At 41.1% G+C, this 17230-nt stretch overlaps 1 protein-coding gene across 1 annotated transcript in view; it reads right to left on the bottom strand.

Moving 5' to 3' along the window:
• The window catches only part of MAN1A2 (mannosidase alpha class 1A member 2), a 333986-nt gene that overhangs the window by 222130 nt on the left and 94626 nt on the right, over positions 1-17230 (bottom strand). The window contains exon 3 of the mRNA XM_065408870.1: positions 11527-11623. Coding sequence (XP_065264942.1) covers positions 11527-11623 — 97 coding nt within the window. The remainder of the gene's footprint in view (positions 1-11526; positions 11624-17230) is intronic.

Raw genomic sequence — 17230 nt, 5'->3', positions numbered from 1 at the left:
GTGGCGCTAGGTCTCCCTGCAGAGGTATCCCCAGGGGTTTTCTTCAGCCAGGTGCTGATTTTTTCATCCTTGCTGGTGGTCCGTGTCTTCTGTGAGGAACCAAGGGTGGTCTTCGAGATGGGCTTCTGCTGAGCTTTCTGAGAAGTAGAGGATGCAGGAGCAGCAGCAGCTGCCGAGAGCGCAGCTGGGGGTGTCTCAGAAGCAAAGACAGGGTTTTCTTCCAAAGTAGCAGCAGTGGAGTATATCTTCAAAGCAGCATCGATTTTCTCAAAAATGTCAACAGGAAAATCCATCTTCAGAGCAGGTGTTGCAGATGTCCGTCAAAAGAAATTAAACTGATAAGAACAGATACTATACATGATCTTAGTCAAACACTGACTTCCTAGCTCACACTTTTAGCAGACTCTGCTTTATGATTTAAAATTACTGGAAGTCATACACCTTTTCAAAATAAATATTAGCCACCGTTTCAGGGAGAACACAGTATCCCTGCTTGGATTTATACAAATCCATTCTGTAAATTGGTGCAGTCCACACTGCCTCTCCCTACTCAAATGAAAATGTATAGACAATGCCTTGGGAAGTGAAGGGGGAGGGGCGAGAGGGAGTGCACATGTTAGAGGAACAGCTAGTTTGCCATCTAGATTTAATCATATCAGCTTCATTTTAGTGTAATTTGTAACCTGGTTTCTGGCAGATTCAAGCATCCAGAGGAAGGACCTGCCTTTAACATGCAAACCAGTGATGCCATTTCTTTGGCTCACTCCACAGGTCACCAATGAATTTAAAGTGAATTACAACACAGGGCACAATGCTATGCAAAGGGATGATCTGGTTTTTAATTACACACAGATTTTTACCCTTCCTAATTTTTCATGAGATAGTAGCCACAAAGAGACGGGAAAATCTTCAATTTGTACAGCTGGTTCTGCTTAATTAATTAGATCACTTAATGAAAGCATCTTAAATTAGTTTCCTTGACAAGGGGATGGCACTAATTCAGGGAGAACAGGGGTTTAAAAAGCCAGCTTCTAAGCGACCAGAGGAGCAAGAGAACAAGAGCAGCAAACAAGGGAGTTTTGCCAGGGAGTTTAGAGAGGTAGCGTGAGAGCCAGATACACTTAATAAACATTCTCTAAACTTGAGCCAAAAACGCCACCCTCCTGTCCCATCCAAATTTGGGACTCTCCTTCCAGATGATCCTCTTGCACTGAGGTCACCCCTCCTGGGGAAAGAACCCCAGTTATTAGGAAGAAACAGGTAATAGTAATGGGGGATTTGATTATTACAAATATAGATAGTTGGGTTTGCGATGACTGGGAGAACTCCATGGTGAACTGCCCACTGGGTAAGAAGGTTGTGGACCTCTTGAGACATCTTGACAGACTTAAGTGCAGTGCTGGGGAGGACCGGTGGTCACTGAACAAGTAGGTACCAAAGGGAAAGATAAGAGAGAGATGATGGAAGCCAAATTTTGGCTGCTAGAAAGGAGATTAAAGTCCAGAACCTCCATAGAATTCTCTGAAATGCTTCCAGTTCCACATACAGGAACAGATAGACAGGCAGAACTGCAGGGTTTCAATGCATGGATGAGATGATAGTGTTGAGAGGAGAGACTTAGGTTTCTTAGGAATTGGTGAACCTTTTGGGAATGGAGGAACCTATACAGGAATGATGGGATCTACTAAACCAGAGGTTCCAAAAGTGGGCGATACCACCCCCTGGGGGGCGCTGGGACGATCCAGGGGGGCAGTAGTAGCCTCGAGTGCAATTGGGGGGCGTTGAATAAAAATAAGGGGGCAGTGGAAGCATAAAGAAAGAAGAGAATATAAGAAAATTTTGAAAAACCGTTTGTAAATGTTTCATCTGTTGTGTAACATAGAGTTAAAGTTGTAGTGATTACTTTATTTTCCAAATAAATTCACAAATTATAACCGATCAGGTGTCAAGTCCGCCAACAGCTCTTAACAAGCAAGTGTTGGCAGGCGAGCGTGTCGCGCATTGTCGGGAAGTCCAGCATGCATCGGCAGGAATATGTGCGTGTAATGACTTGTTTACAATACGATACTATAAATAGGCGACATGTATGAAATCTAATTTAGGTTGTTTCTGAATTGTGTAAAAAGCAGTTAACAATAGTGCAATAAGTATTTAAAAATTTTTATTCATATTCGATACCTTCGATCTTTACGGATTATGGATCACATACAAAGCAAATTGTATTACTGTTGTTTCAATAAAACAGCAATTTTTATACATTTTCTTACATATCTACCGTACGTTTCTGTGTCTCTAGTGCTTACTAATAATAAAATCGTAGCAGGCTTGTGTCGGTACAGTACTATTTGAAGTGTACAGTCAATATATTTGTCATATTTTTTATTACAATATTAACGAAAACAGGGGAATGAAATCGTAAAAAAACTGTTAACTATTAACATTTATTTATATCTATTGAATCATCTGTGTTAATTGGTAAATAAGGCGTGTGTTAATAAGGAACAATTATTTAAATAAAGGCAAACTAAATTAAAACTATTAACTGATTTTTAATTGCATATTGATTATTTTTTAAATTAATTATTTCTTGATAAATTTAGTTTGATATTTGACAATTTAATATCAAATACATATATCTAATGCTGAGCAAAGAACAAAACCCAGTTTATTAGTTTCATTAGTATTTTAGTTTGGTTGTCTTTTGCCGTCTTACGCAAAAACCACTGTATACCTGATGTCGTGGGCGATATTCTAATAACACATCTTTCTTTACTATATTGTAGGACGTAGGTAGAAATATAGATACATAAAAGAACGCAAATTTGTCACTGCATCTTTCTGTTTGTTCGCTTAAAGAAGGTAGATTTCCAGGGGGGCGCTGAGTAATTTTTTTTCTGAAAAGGGGGCGGTAGGCCAAATAAGTTTGGGAACCTCTGTACTAAACCAAAATGGAACCAGATTTCTGGCACAAAAGTAACATTAAAAAAATTAAGTACCTCAGAAGCAGGGACCCTGCCAAACACTCAGTGGGGCCACTACACCATCGAGTTGCTAAAGGAACACTCACAGAAGACAAGACCACTGTGGAGAAGCTGAATGAATCGTTTGCATCACTTTTACGGCAGAGACTGTGAGGGAGATCACTGCACTTGTGCCATTCTTTTTAGATGACAAATCTGAGGGACTGTCCCAGACTAAGGTGTCGATAATGGAGGATTTGGAACAAATTGATAAATTAAATAGTAATAAGTCACCAGGACCGGATGGTATTCACCCAAGAGTTCCAAAGGAATTCAAATGTGAAATTGCCCAACTACTAACTGTGGTATGTAACCTATCATTTAAATCAGACTCTGTACTGGATGACTGACAGGTAGCTAATGTAACACTGATTTTTAAATAAGGCTCCAGAGGTAATTCAGGTAACTACAGGCTGATATGCCTTACTTTACTACCAAGCAAACTGACTGAAACTATATTAAAGAACAGAATTATCAGACACTTAGATGAACATAATTTGTTGAGGAAGAGTCAACATAGCTTTTGCAAAGGGAAATCATTAGAAATCATTAGAATTCTTTGAGAGGGTCAACAAACATGTGGACAAGGCTGATCCAATGGATACAGTGTACTTGAACTTTCAGAATACCTTTGACAAGGTCCCATACCAAAGGTTCTTAAGCAAAGTAAGCAGTCATGGGAAAAGAGGGAAGGTCCTGTCATGGATCAGTAACTGGTTAAAGGACAGGAAACAAAGAGTAGGAAAAAATGGTAAGTTTTCACAGTGGAGAAAGGTAAATAGCAGGGTCCCCCAAGGATCTTTATTGGGAAAAGTGCTGTTCCACATATTCATAAATGATCTAGAAAAGGGGGTAACCAGTAATGGTGGCAAAGTATGCAGACGATACAAAACTACTCAAGATAGCTAAGTCCAAATCTGACTGTGAAGAGTTACAAATTAATGGAGATGTCCTATCTCCTAGAACTGGAAGGGACCTTGAAAGGTCATCGAGTCCAGCCCCCTGTCTTCACTAGCAGGACCAAGTACTGATTTTGCCCTAGATCCCTAAGTGGCCCCCTCAAGGATTGAACTCACAACCCTGAGTTTAGCAGGCCAATGCTCAAACCACAAATGGATCTCACAAAACTGGGTGACTGGGCAACAAAATGGCAGATGAAATTCAATGTTGATAAATGCAAAGTAATGCACATTGGAAAACATAATCCCAACTATACATACAAAAAAGGTGATCAGGAACATACAAAAAGGTAGCATCTAAATTAGCTATTACCAGTCAAGGAAGAGACCTTGGAGTCACTCTGGATAGTTCTCTGAAAACATCCACTCAATGTGCAGCAGCAGTCAAAAAAGCTAACAGAATATTAGGAATCAATAGGAAAGGGATAGATAATAAGACAGTACATTTTATAATCCCACTATATAAATCCCTGGTATGCCCACACCTTGAATACCTTGACTTGCATCTGAAGAAGTGAGGTTCTTACCCACGAAAGCTTATGCTCCCAATACTTCTGTTAGTCTTAAAGGTGCCACAGGACCCTCTGTTGCTTTTTACCTTGAATACTGTTTACAGTTCTGCTCATCCCATCTCAAAAAAGATATATTAAAACTGGAAAAAGGTACAGAGAAGGGCTACAAAAATGATTAGGGTTATTGAACAGCTTCTATTGGAGGAGAGATTGAAAAGACTGGGATTGTTCATCTTGGAAAAGAGACAACTAAGGGGGATATAACAGGTCTATAAAATCATGAATGTTGTGGAGAAAGTGAATAGGGGAGTGTTATTTACCCCTTCACATGACACAAGAACCAGGGGTCACCCAATGAAATTAACAGACAGCAGGTTTAAAACAAACATAAGGAAGTACTTCTTCACACAATGCATAGTCAACCTGTGGAACTCATTGCCAGGGGACATTGTGAAGGCCAAAAGTATAACTGGGTTCAAAAAAAGAATTAGATAAATTCATGGAGGATAGGTCGATCAATGGCTATTAGCTAAGATTGTCAGGGACTAAACCCCATGCTCTGGGTATCCATTAAGCATTTGACTGCCAGGAGCTGGGATTGGATGACAGGGGATGGGTCACTCAGTAAATTGCCCTGTTCTGTTCATTCCCTCTGAAGCCTCTAGCACCAGCGACTGTCAGAAGACAGGCTACTGGGCTCGATGGACCATTGGTCTAATCCAGTATGGCCATTCTTATGTTTTTATGTATTTTCTCTACCTGAATAGACTCATACACTGTAATCAAACCAACTCTTCATCTTATTTTTGATAAGCTAAACAGACTGAGCTCTTTTAGTGTTGTGACACTGACAGGCCAGCTCAGGTCAGAGCAATAGGTCAATTCACTTGTGTGTGACTATCAAAGAAATGTTAAGTGTACTAATTCGCTCGAATGTTAATTTAGCTCAGAGGAAATGTAAATGATATTGTCTTCACTTATCTATAGGCATTACATTATGTATATCCCTGAACTTAATTAACCCTAGATCAAAAGTGTGTGTTAGCACTAAGATGATAATTTACTTGATATGTAAACTGCCTGAAAATGAATAAAATGTTACTTGTATTGTTTTTTCTTATCTATCCCTATTATAATATAATGGCAGGCAATTGCATTATGCATATCACTGTAACTAAATTACTTGTGAATGCAAAGGAAGCAGAATACTAACTTCAAAGCAAGGATCATTGTCTTCAACAATGGAAATTCACAGATTCAGTCTGCAATTGCTACTCATCAAAACCCACGTGGATGAGGACACTGTTCAGATTGTCTTCTGTGAGCAGGATCTATAAATAGTGGTTTAAGGGAATGATCTTGCATCTCTGAACTGTTTTGACACTCATATGGGAATGCTCCAGGTGCAAGACAGAGATCCCTAAAGTGATTTTGGATAACCCTGAGAAATTTACGGAAAACTAGCAGACTACTATATCTGTGCTATCATTTTGGACTTACAAACTTTGACTCACGTGTTAATGTATTTTATCTGCTTTAACCTCTCAATAACTCTGACCCTTTGGGGTGGGGAGTAACATAATGTGATGTGATATTTGGTATAGTGACCAGTGTCACAAAGTCCAGTTTGTCTGGATGGCAAGGAAGGCAGGAGAGCCTAAGGGGACCGTTTGTGACTCCATGGTAAGACTAAGGCTATGTGTACACTAGACCAGCTGCAGTGCTGTAAGGTCTCCCATGTAGTTGCTCTCCCATCAGCATAAATAAACTACCCCCAACGAGCAGTGGTAGCTATCTTGGCATTTCCCACCAACGTAGTACTGTCCACACCGGCGCTTCTGTCAGTGTAACTTATGTCATTCAGGGGTGTGTTTTTTCATACCTCAGTGGTGAAAGAACAAGTTAAGGACTATTTAGAAAAGCTGGACATGCACGAGTCAGTAGCGTAGCTAGCAGGGTGCAGGGGAAGCAGCCGCTTCCCCCGCCTTTCCGAAAGCGGCCGGAGGAACGGGGGGTGGGCGGCATGCTGCCCGCAGCATGGCCCGGCAGCTGCGGCTGGAGGAGCGAGGGGGAGCCATGGGGGGGAGGGGCAGTGCAGCGGGAGGAGGAGCCAAGGGGGCGTGGCCGGAGGAGGAGCCAAGGGAGGGCGCCTCTTTTATATTTGCTCCCCCTCCTATTAGAAGCGGGCTACGCCACTGGCACGAGTCCAGGGATCCAGATCTAATGCATACAAGGGTGCTGAGGGAATTGGCTGATGTGATTGCAGAGCCATTGGCCATTATCTTTGAAAACTCATGGTGATCGGGGGAGGTCCTAGACTATTGGAAAAAGGCAAATATAGTGCCCATCTTTAAAAAAGGGAAGAAGGAGAACCCGGGGAACTACAGACCAGTCAGCCTCACCTCAGTCCCTGGAAAAATCATGGAGCAGGTCCTCAAGGAATCCATTTTGAAGCACTTGGAGGAGAGGAAGGTGATCAGGAACAGTCAACATGGATTCATCAAGGGCAAGTCATGCCTGACCAACCTGATTGCCTTCTATGATGAGATAACTGGCTCTGTGAATATGCGGAAAGCAGTGGACGGGATATATCTTGTCTTTAGCAAAGCTTTTGATACGGTCTCCCACAGTATTCTTCCAAGCAAGTTAAAGAAGTATGGGCTGGATGAATGGACTATACGGTGGATAGAAAGCTGGCTAGATCATCGGACTCAACGGGTAGTGATCAATGGCTCCATGTCTAGTTGGCAGCCAGTATCAAGCGGAGTGCCCCAAGGGTCGGTCCTGAGGCCAGTTTTGTTCAATATCTTCACTAATGATCTGGAGGATGGCGTGGATTGCACCCTCAGCAAGTTTGCAGATGACACTAAACTAGGAGGAGTGGTAGATACTCTAGAGGGTAGGGATAGGATACAGAGGGACCTAAACAAATTAGAGGATTGGGCCAAAAGAAATCTGATGAGGTTCAACAAGGACAAGTGCAGAGTCCTGCACTTAGGACGGAAGAATCCCATGCACCGCTACAGGCTGGGGACTGACTGGCTAAGCAGCAGTTATGCAGAAAAGGACCTGGGGACTTGGGATGAGAAGCTGGATATGAGTCAGCAGTGTGTCTTTGTTACCAATAAGGCTAATAGCATATTGGGCTGCATTAGTAGGAGCACTGCCAGCAGATCGAGGGAAATGATTATTCCCCTCTATTTGGAACTGGTGAGGCCACATCTGGAGTTTTGCATCCAGTTTTGGGCCCCCCACTACAGAAAGGATGTGGACAAATTGGAAAGAGTCCAGCAGAGGGCAACAAAAATGATTAGGGAGTTGGGGCACATGACTTACGAGGAGAGGCTGAGGGAACTGGGCTTGTTTAGTCTGCAGAAGAGAAGAGTGAGGGGGGATTTGATAGCAGCCTTCAACTACCTGAAGGGGGGTTCCAAAGAGGATGGAGCTCGGCTGTTCTCAGTGGTGGCAGATGACAGAACAAGGAGCAATGGTCTCAAGTTGCAGTGGAGGAGGTCTAGATTGGATATTAGGAAACACTGTTTCACTAGGAGGGTGGTGAAGCACTGGAATGGGATGCCTAGGGAGGTCGTGGAATCTCCATCCTTAGAGGTTTTTAATGCCCGGCTTGACAAAGCCCTGGCTGGGATGATTTAGTCGGTGTTGGTCCTGCTTTGAGCATGGGGTTGGACTAGATGACCTCATGAGGTCTCTTCCAACCCTAATCTTCTATGATTCTATGAAAAGTTTTACCGACAAAAGTGTTACTGTAGACATAGCCTAATATAGTGATCCAGGAATGCCACCAGTTTGGAGTGTCTGTCCTTTTTTTGGACAGTCTGACCTGAGATTGGCACTCTCAGTTCTGAGCCACTCTGGACAGCATGACACGGATATTTCTACACAGCCCATGGCAATGAGCCTTCCAGGCCAGGTTGATAGACTTGGGTTTCAGGGGCTCACGCTAGTGGTCAAAGAGCTGTGCTGACAGCATTTTGAAGTTGTGGCTTGTGCTCTGAATCCCACCCTCCTCCCTACACTTCAGAGCCTGAAGTCCAGCCCAAGCCACAACATCTACATAGCTATTTTTAGCATGATAGCATGAGCCCAAGTCTATTGACCCAGTCTAGGAGGCTTGCTACTGCGAGCTGTAAAAACATAACCTAAGTCTCTCACTGTCAAGCAACAAGTTGATATCTTTTTTTGATGAGATTACAAGGGAATAGGGTCATTGTAAGGGATTTATGTAAGGCATTTGACTTCATACGGCACAACATTTTGATTAAAAAATGAGAATGATATAAAATTAACATGGCACATGTTAAATGGATTAAAAGCTGGCTAACGTAGGTCTAAAAAAATTATTGTACACAGGGAATCATCATTGAACGGGTGTGTTTCTTGTGGGGTTCTGCAGGGATCAGTTCTTAGCCCTATATTATTTAACATCTTTATTAAACAAGCAATGTGCATTTTAATATGACTAAATGTAAACATACACATCTAGGAACAAAGAATGTAGGCCATACTTACAGGATGGGGGACTCTATTGTGGGAAGCAGTGGCTCTGAAAAAGATTTGGGGTTTGTGTTGGATAATCCACTGAAAATGAGCTCCCATGGCAACACTGTGACCAAAAAGGTTAATGCAATCCCTGGGTGCATAAACAGGGGCATCTCAACGCAGAGTAGAGAGATCATTTTACCTCTATATTTGGCATCGGTGCGACCGCTGCTGGAATACTGTGTCTAGTTCTGGTGCCCATAATTCAAGAAGGATGTTGATAAATTGGAAAGGGTTCCGAGAAGAGCCATGAGAATGATTAAAGGATTAGAAAATATCCCTTATAGTGATAGATTCAAGGTGCTCAACCTATTTAGCTTAACAAAGAGAAGGTTAAGGGGTGACTTGGTTATAGTCTATGGGTACCTACCTGGGGACCAAATATTTAGTAATGGGTTCTTCAAACTAGCAGAGAAAGGTATAACATGATCCAATGGCTGGAAGTAGAAGCTAGACAAATTCATAGAAACATTGAACCAAAGGGTTATAGAAGGGACTACAAGGGTCATCTAGTCTAACCCCCTGCCAAGACACAGGATTTGTTGTGTCTAAACCACCCAAGACAGATGGCTATCCAGCCTCTTTTTATAGACCTCCAGTGAAGGAGATCCTACGACTTCCCTAGGGAGTTTGTTCCACTGTCCTACTGTTCTTACAGTTAGGAAGATTTTTCTGAGATTTAATCTAAATTTGCTCTGCTGTAGTTTGAACCCATTGCCTCTTGTCCTGCCCTCTGTGGCAAAAGAGAAAATTTTTCTCCATCTTTTTAATGGCAGCCTTTCATGTATTTGAAGACCACTATCATGTACTCCCTTAATCTCCTTTTTTCCAAATTCAGACTGGAAATAGGGAGTCAGTTTTAACAGTGAGAGTAATTAATCATTGGAACAACTTACCAAGGTTTGTGGTGGATTCTCCGTCACTCACCATTTTAAAATAAAGATTGGATGTTTTTCTCAAAGATATACTTTAGGAAGTATTTGGGGGGAATTCTAAGGGCTATGCATATACAAGGTCAGACTAGATGATCACAATTCATGGGATCATAGATTCCAAGGCCAGAATGGACAATTGTGATAATTTAGTTTGACTTCCAGTATAACACGGGCCGTAAAATTTCCCCAAAATAATTCTACCTCCCCATTCTCAATATATCTTCTGTTTTTGACAAAGACACTCATATCCTGGCATGCTCCTCAGACTTTCCTCCTGAACTCTCAGAGCTCTCCTATTTCTCCTTTTATCTCACTCACTACTCCTGCATTACCTTTTTTATGTGTTCCTCCCACACTTTCCTTCCATTCTCAGCTTTGTCCATGACACAATCCTTTTCTCCCTGGGTTACCTCATTCCATTCCATTGGTTCAGCTACCAACTCTAAGCCAGTGACTCCCTAAATCTACTTCTCCACCTCTGATCTTTCACTCTATTTCCAATCTTGCATCTTTGGCTTTCCAAAATCTCCTCTTGGACACCTCTCAGTCACTTAAGGAGCATCCTTCTAGATCATCCTATCTTTTCACCCAAACCATCTCCTCTTTTTTCCTTCCTTATCATCACTGATAACTCCACTTTCCTTTCCATAACTCAGGCTTCTAACACTGTCATCATCTTAGATTCCAGGCTCTCATGCTTGCCACAGCCAGGTTCATGGTAAACCTTGTTACTTCCTCATTATCTAAAATCCACCCTTTCCACTCTTACCTTGTGTTCTGCAACTCCTTCATCTCTGACTTCCCCACATCTTCCTTTTCCCTGTGCCAGGCTAACCAAAATATCATTGCTAAAAGCCATCTTCCTCTTGATGCTCCTACTCCAACAACATCACTCCTTTCCTTGAATTCCTTCATTGCTTTCTCTCTCCTGCATCAAAATCAAACTCCTCATTCTTACCTTCAAGCCTTTTAAAAACTTCATACCTGCTTAAACCCATATTCTTGTGCTCTGAGCTCTACTCTTTTTTCATTCAACGCCTAAGTTTAGAGTTGCTCCTAAATTCCTGCATTTTCCTCCTTCAGACCCACTTACTGCATAAATTGATCTTCTTACAAATAGCTTTTCTATGTGTATTGCATTTAAATTTTGAGAGTTTAACTTCAAGCATGCGGAGAAGGCATGCTGTATTTCTACACATTTCACAACATATATGGCACTTCATAAATATCATTACCACATTATTACGACTGGTATGCACATCAAAATAATACTGTTCATAAGTCCAACTCAGCAATATAACTGTAGTAATAAAATATGTTTTAAAAGCACTTGTCACAAAAAAATCCCATTAAATAGTTTCTACATGGATAAGAATGGTCATTAAAATGATGCATTAATAGCTTTCTCTGATTCACAGTATTTTACAATATTTACAGTACAGTGTACTATACTAAGAAAGTTCATATGGAATTTCTAAAAAAGCGTTATGAGAAGGAAGGAGAGGACAGAAGCACTAAAGTAACAGAAAGTATAACCTACCAAATATGTTGGTGGAATGTCCTTTCCTGGCAATGGGTTTAAGTTCATTATGCCCCCATCCATATTGCCTGTAATTTTCCCAGGCATGTTTCATCATCTGAGGAAGGGAAATATTAGATTCAGTTAATATGGATTACTCAGACGATGCAGTTTTATAATCTAGTTCCTTATCTGAACATTTCTATGCCTCAAACTCACCACAGCATATTAATGATTATTCTGACTCTATTTCTATCAGTTACAATTGGCAGACTATATAGTACGAACAGTCTTTGATCCAAAAAAATCTCAAGAGTATCTAAAATACTCCAGTAAAGAGGAGTGATGCACTGTACATGCTACAGCAGTGTCAAAGGACATAAAACTGTGCTTTTTTAACCAGGAGTTATTGAGAGCACAAATAGTAACTTAAGTCAATTTAATTTCAGTGGGAGCTATTAGGTGCTCAGCCTTTCTGAAATTCAGGCTGCTGATTTCAGTGCCTATATATGGACTCAGGAGCCTAAGCACAACATCCATTTTTAAAAATCTTGGCCTAAATCTAACTTGCCTAAGCAATAACACGACAAGAATCTACAAATATCGGAAGGGTATATACTTCTAGGAGAGCAAGGAGGAATTATTTAGGGCTTGCCAACAGAGCAAGTTACTATGTGGCAAAGCAGGGCACACCTTGCCTACAGCACACCAGTTTGCCACGCAAAATGAGGGGAGGTTGCCACAAGTTCCAAAAGTTGGCTTCCCAGTAGGAAAACACTTGAGAAACACTGCTAGAAAATATTCTGTAGGGGACAACCCTGCATTGACCCATGGGATGTGGATTAGATGATCTAATACTGTTGGACTTATCCATCTTTAGCTCCATGATACATATATTAAAAAACAGATGAATAATACACCAAAGGTGAAGAGAGAAGAGCTCCAGAAGGCCTGCCATTTCATTACAGTTCACAATTTGTGTTAGACATTCTGGTAACACTGGTCTACAATTTTTGAGAAGTCGTCTGCTTCAGAGATAAAATCTGCTATTTATTATGTATTTTGATGTGCTGAATTCAAATATGACAATTAAAACAACTGATTGGCTACTGTTTCTAAGATATTTAAGTTTTTACATTTTATGTCTAGGTATATTGTGTAGATAGTAGAGTTTTAATCATAAATTGTAAACCTAGATCTTTTCATGTGTTTATGGTTGCTTTACGTGATAATATTTCACCTGTCCTGTTTATGTAACACTTTAAAAATCAGCAAAAGGGTTATATAAATAAAATTTATTATGAAACAAAAGGCAAAAAACTATTATGTACATAGTTTAGTCCTATTCAGTGTCTACTCGGCGCTTCTTGGCTTGTCTCTTGTATTCATTAAATGGAGCATCTCTTGTCACTGTCCAGCAATAGTCTGCAAGCATTGATGGGCTCCATTTGCCCTGATAGCGTTTCTCCATTGTTGCAATGTCCTGGTGAAATCGCTCGCCGTGCTCGTCGCTCACTGCTCCGCAGTTCGGTGGAAAAAAATCTAAATGAGAGTGCAAAAAATGTATCTTTAGTGACATGTTGCAACCAAGGCTTTTGTATGCCTTGAGGAGGTTTTCCACCAACAACCTGTAGTTGTCTGCCTTGTTGTTTCTGAGAAAATTTATTGCCAATAACTGGAAGGCTTTCCATGCCGTCTTTTCCTTGCCACGCAGTGCATGGTCAAATGCATCATCTCGAAGAAGTTCACGAATCTGAGGACCAACGAAGACACCTTCCTTTATCTTAGCTTCACTTAACCTTGGAAATTTTCCACGGAGGTACTTGAAAGCTGCTTGTGTTTTGTCAATGGCCTTGACAAAGTTCTTCATCAGACCCAGCTTGATGTGTAAGGGTGGTAACAAAATCTTCCTTGATTCAACAAGTGGTGGATGCTGAACACTTTTCCTCCCAGGCTCCAATGACTGTCGGAGTGGCCAATCTTTCTTGATGTAGTGGGAATCTCTTGCACGACTATCCCGTTCGCAGAGAAAACAGCAGTACTTTGTGTATCCAGTCTGCAGACCAAGCAAGAGAGCAACAACCTTCAAATCGCCACAAAGCTGCCACTGATGTTGGTCATAGTTTATGCACCTCAAAAGTTGTTTCATGTTGTCATAGGTTTCCTTCATATGGACTGCATGACCAACTGGAATTGATGGCAAAACATTGCCATTATGCAGTAAAACAGCTTTAAGACTCGTCTTCGATGAATCAATGAACAGTCTCCACTCATCTGGATCGTGAACCATGTTGAGGGCTGCCATCACACCATCGATGTTGTTGCAGGCTAGAAGATCACCTTCCATGAAGAAGAATGGGACAAGATCCTTTTGACGGTCACGGAACATGGAAACCCTAACATCACCTGCCAGGAGATTCCACTGCTATAGTCTGGAGCCCAACAGCTCTGCCTTACTCTTGGGTAGTTCCAAATCCCTGACAAGGTTATTCAGTTCACCTTGTGTTATGAGGTGTGGTTCAGAGGAGGATGGGAGAAAATATGGGTCCTGTGACATTGATGGTTCAGGACCAGAAGTTTCATCCTCTTCCTCTTCCTCTTCCTCATCTGACTCAAGTGAGAATGATTCTGGTGCATCAGGAACCGGCAGTCCTTCTCCGTGGGGTACTGGGCGTATAGCTGATGGAATGTTTGGATAATGCACAGTCCACTTTTTCTTCTTTGACACACCTTTCCCAACTGGAGGCACCATGCAGAAGTAACAATTGCTGGTGTGATCTGTTGGCTCTCTCCAAATCATTGGCACTGCAAAAGGCATAGATTTCCTTTTCCTGTTCAACCACTGGCGAAGATTTGTTGCACAAGTGTTGCAGCATATGTGTGGGGCCCACCTCTTGTCCTGATCTCCAATTTTGCAGCCAAAATAAAGATGATAGGCTTTCTTAACCATAGTGGTTATACTGCGCTTTTGTGATGCAAAAGTCACTTCACCACAAACATAGCAGAAGTTATCTGCACTGTTCACACAAGTACGAGGCATCTCTGCTCACTTTGGCTAAACAGAAATGTGTCCCTTTGCAAAATCAAACACTGACAAATAAGAGAGCACGACACTGTATGATTTCTAGAGCTGATATAGGGCAATTTGTTCAGCAGAGTGATGTAAGCTTCGTTATGATTGCATCATCCATGACTTCTAGGAATAACATGATGCAATTCATATCATGTATGACGCAATACCAGCTTCAGATTGCATCATTCATTGTTTTGCCTAAAAAGCAAGTACTGTCCAAACCCAGTCATAGATTTATTCATAGATCCAGTCAAAGATGTATTTTAGTCATTTCTGGTTTAAATTGAGATCCCTTCCCTTTATAACTCACTTATCCTCCGCCATTCCCAAGTCAAGGGTCGTATATACTGACCCAATAGCATATCTTGAAAACTAGAGCCAATCAACAATTTTAAGCATCATTTTCGTTCTCAGTGACCCAGAATTAGTAAAGTTTGACTACATTTATTTCAGAAGCATTTTGGCTGTAGAGCAGTGTTACATAACTTCTTCCCAAAGGTGGATTTATAGAATATATTACTGCTCATCCCCAAAAGCAGGCAAAGGTTTTAAAAAACAGATACATCTTTCCAAAGAGCTTAAAGTCTCCCTCTGAACATGAAATAGGGACTAAGTAAAGCCATTATACAGTATGCAAGAGAGACAGTGTTATGAACAATGCTCAGGAGTCATGTTTCCTGAAGAGGTAAGTTTTGTTCAATCAGTATCTTGTTGTGGTTCCATTTATGGATATGAAGGATTTCTAAAAAAGGGGAGAGTCTGAAGAGACATAACAAAGAAGAATAAAATGAAATTGTTGTCCTACTTTCCTATGTGAAAGTGTCTTAGTGATAGATACAAGAAAGGGAAGAACAAAAAATCAAGGCAGTTTCTAAAAATCAAACGAGACCACAATCTCCATTTTAAGTATAATGAGCAAACAGAGTGGTACAAAAACAGTGGTTATGACTTCTGGGCTGGAATTTATCTATGGTGAGCAGCAAGGGAACAATTAGGAAATATATATAACTCATAGCACAGCAACAGTCAAAGTGCAGCTCGTGACTGCTCACATCTTTAATATGAAGGTACCACATATGCCAATTCTACTCTTAGGATACAATGCTCTATCTTAAACCAAGAAGCCAGGCTCTGGGCTATACCTGAGCCGTTAAAAACACTGTCCTGCGAGTATCCCTTTTAGCATACCAGACCCCCAAGGGGTCAGACTTTTCCACAAGTGTAGGCCAACATAGCCACAGTGCCTCTGAGACTGTCCCTTCGGGCTCCAGCACCACCTGTTTCTCAACGTTAGCTTTGAAAGGCAAGTCTGCCTGAGATAGACTTGTGACTTTCTACTCCCTTCAGACACCGATACATATCAGTAAGCACTTGCAGCAACATCAGGCAGCTTTTTCAACCCAGGTTCAGTTTTAATAGTCAACTGGAATAGAGCATCAGGAAGTACTTAGGTTATCAAAGAGTTGTTACTGGCAGAAGCCAGGGCTCTACCAAGCCCTCCTTCAGCAGAATCCATCTTGACTCACTCTCTCTGTCCCTTTGACTCTGAGTCCCAAATGACAGCTGTGTGTCTGAGAGCCCTGACACATTCAATCCATTGTTCTTCAGCTAGTCTTTTTTGCTCTGCTTTCTGGCAGAGAGGTGGGTGGAAGTAACTTGCTTTAAAAGTTAATCTTTAGTCATTGAGGTTTCTGTTGTCTCTGTAGAGTCTTCCATTAATGGTTGATTCCAGCCAGCTCCTTTTGGCACACTCATACCACACCAGACAGCTGTGACCCAAACACCTCAGCTCCCTCTCTCTGTTCCAGGAGAAGCATTTTAATTGTTCTGCATCCAGGGGGTAACACCACCAACTCAAATGGGTCAACTGAGACCCATACTGTTAATAAAATATTACAGAAAATTCCCACTTTTATCACAAGCCTGATTCTGATAAAGTTTTGCAAGGCCTCAGGATTGATAATAAAATCATGCTCTGTGCATATAATATTCCTAGCAAACAAGCTGCAAGTAAGAAACAGAAGCTTTCTCTTATTATCTTTGCTATTCTTTTCTCTCTACCTGTATGTCAATCATTTGTTGTTGTTTTTTTAAGGAAACAAAATGATACAAACTACTGCCACTCAAAATCTGCTACCAAAACAATAACTAACCTTTTTTCCTCTGACAAGGACATTTTAAAATCACCTTTAATACCACCTAAAATACAGAGAGATGAGGAAATTTCTTTTAAAAGACTTTATACCACTAAAAGAGATAAGGGAAATAGTACAAGTTTCACCAAATGCTTTAACTTTTTTTTTAAATTCATGAGACAAGGGTGAGGTAATATCTTTTATTGGACCAGCTTCTGTTGGAGACACACAAGCTTTCAAGCTTACGCAGAGCTTGAAGAAGAGACCTGTGTAAGCTCGAAAGCTTGTCTCTCTCACCAACAGAAGTTGGTCCAATAAAACATATTACCTAACCCACCTTGTCTCTCTAATATCCTGGAACCAACACAGTTACAACAGTGCATACAACATTTTTTATTCAAGTTTAATAAAAGGTTAACTATTGACTGTTGTTTACAAGTCTGTGCAAACCCAGACCATGCTTAACTCAGATAGTTCTCTGAAAACATCCACTCAATGTGCAGCGGCAGTCAAAAAA

The sequence above is a fragment of the Emys orbicularis genome, chromosome 1, assembly GCF_028017835.1.
Source record: "Emys orbicularis isolate rEmyOrb1 chromosome 1, rEmyOrb1.hap1, whole genome shotgun sequence".
Lineage (NCBI taxonomy): Eukaryota > Metazoa > Chordata > Testudines > Emydidae > Emys > Emys orbicularis.
The sequence above is the reverse complement of the archived record's forward strand: the minus strand, read 5'-3'. Positions and strand labels throughout refer to the sequence as shown.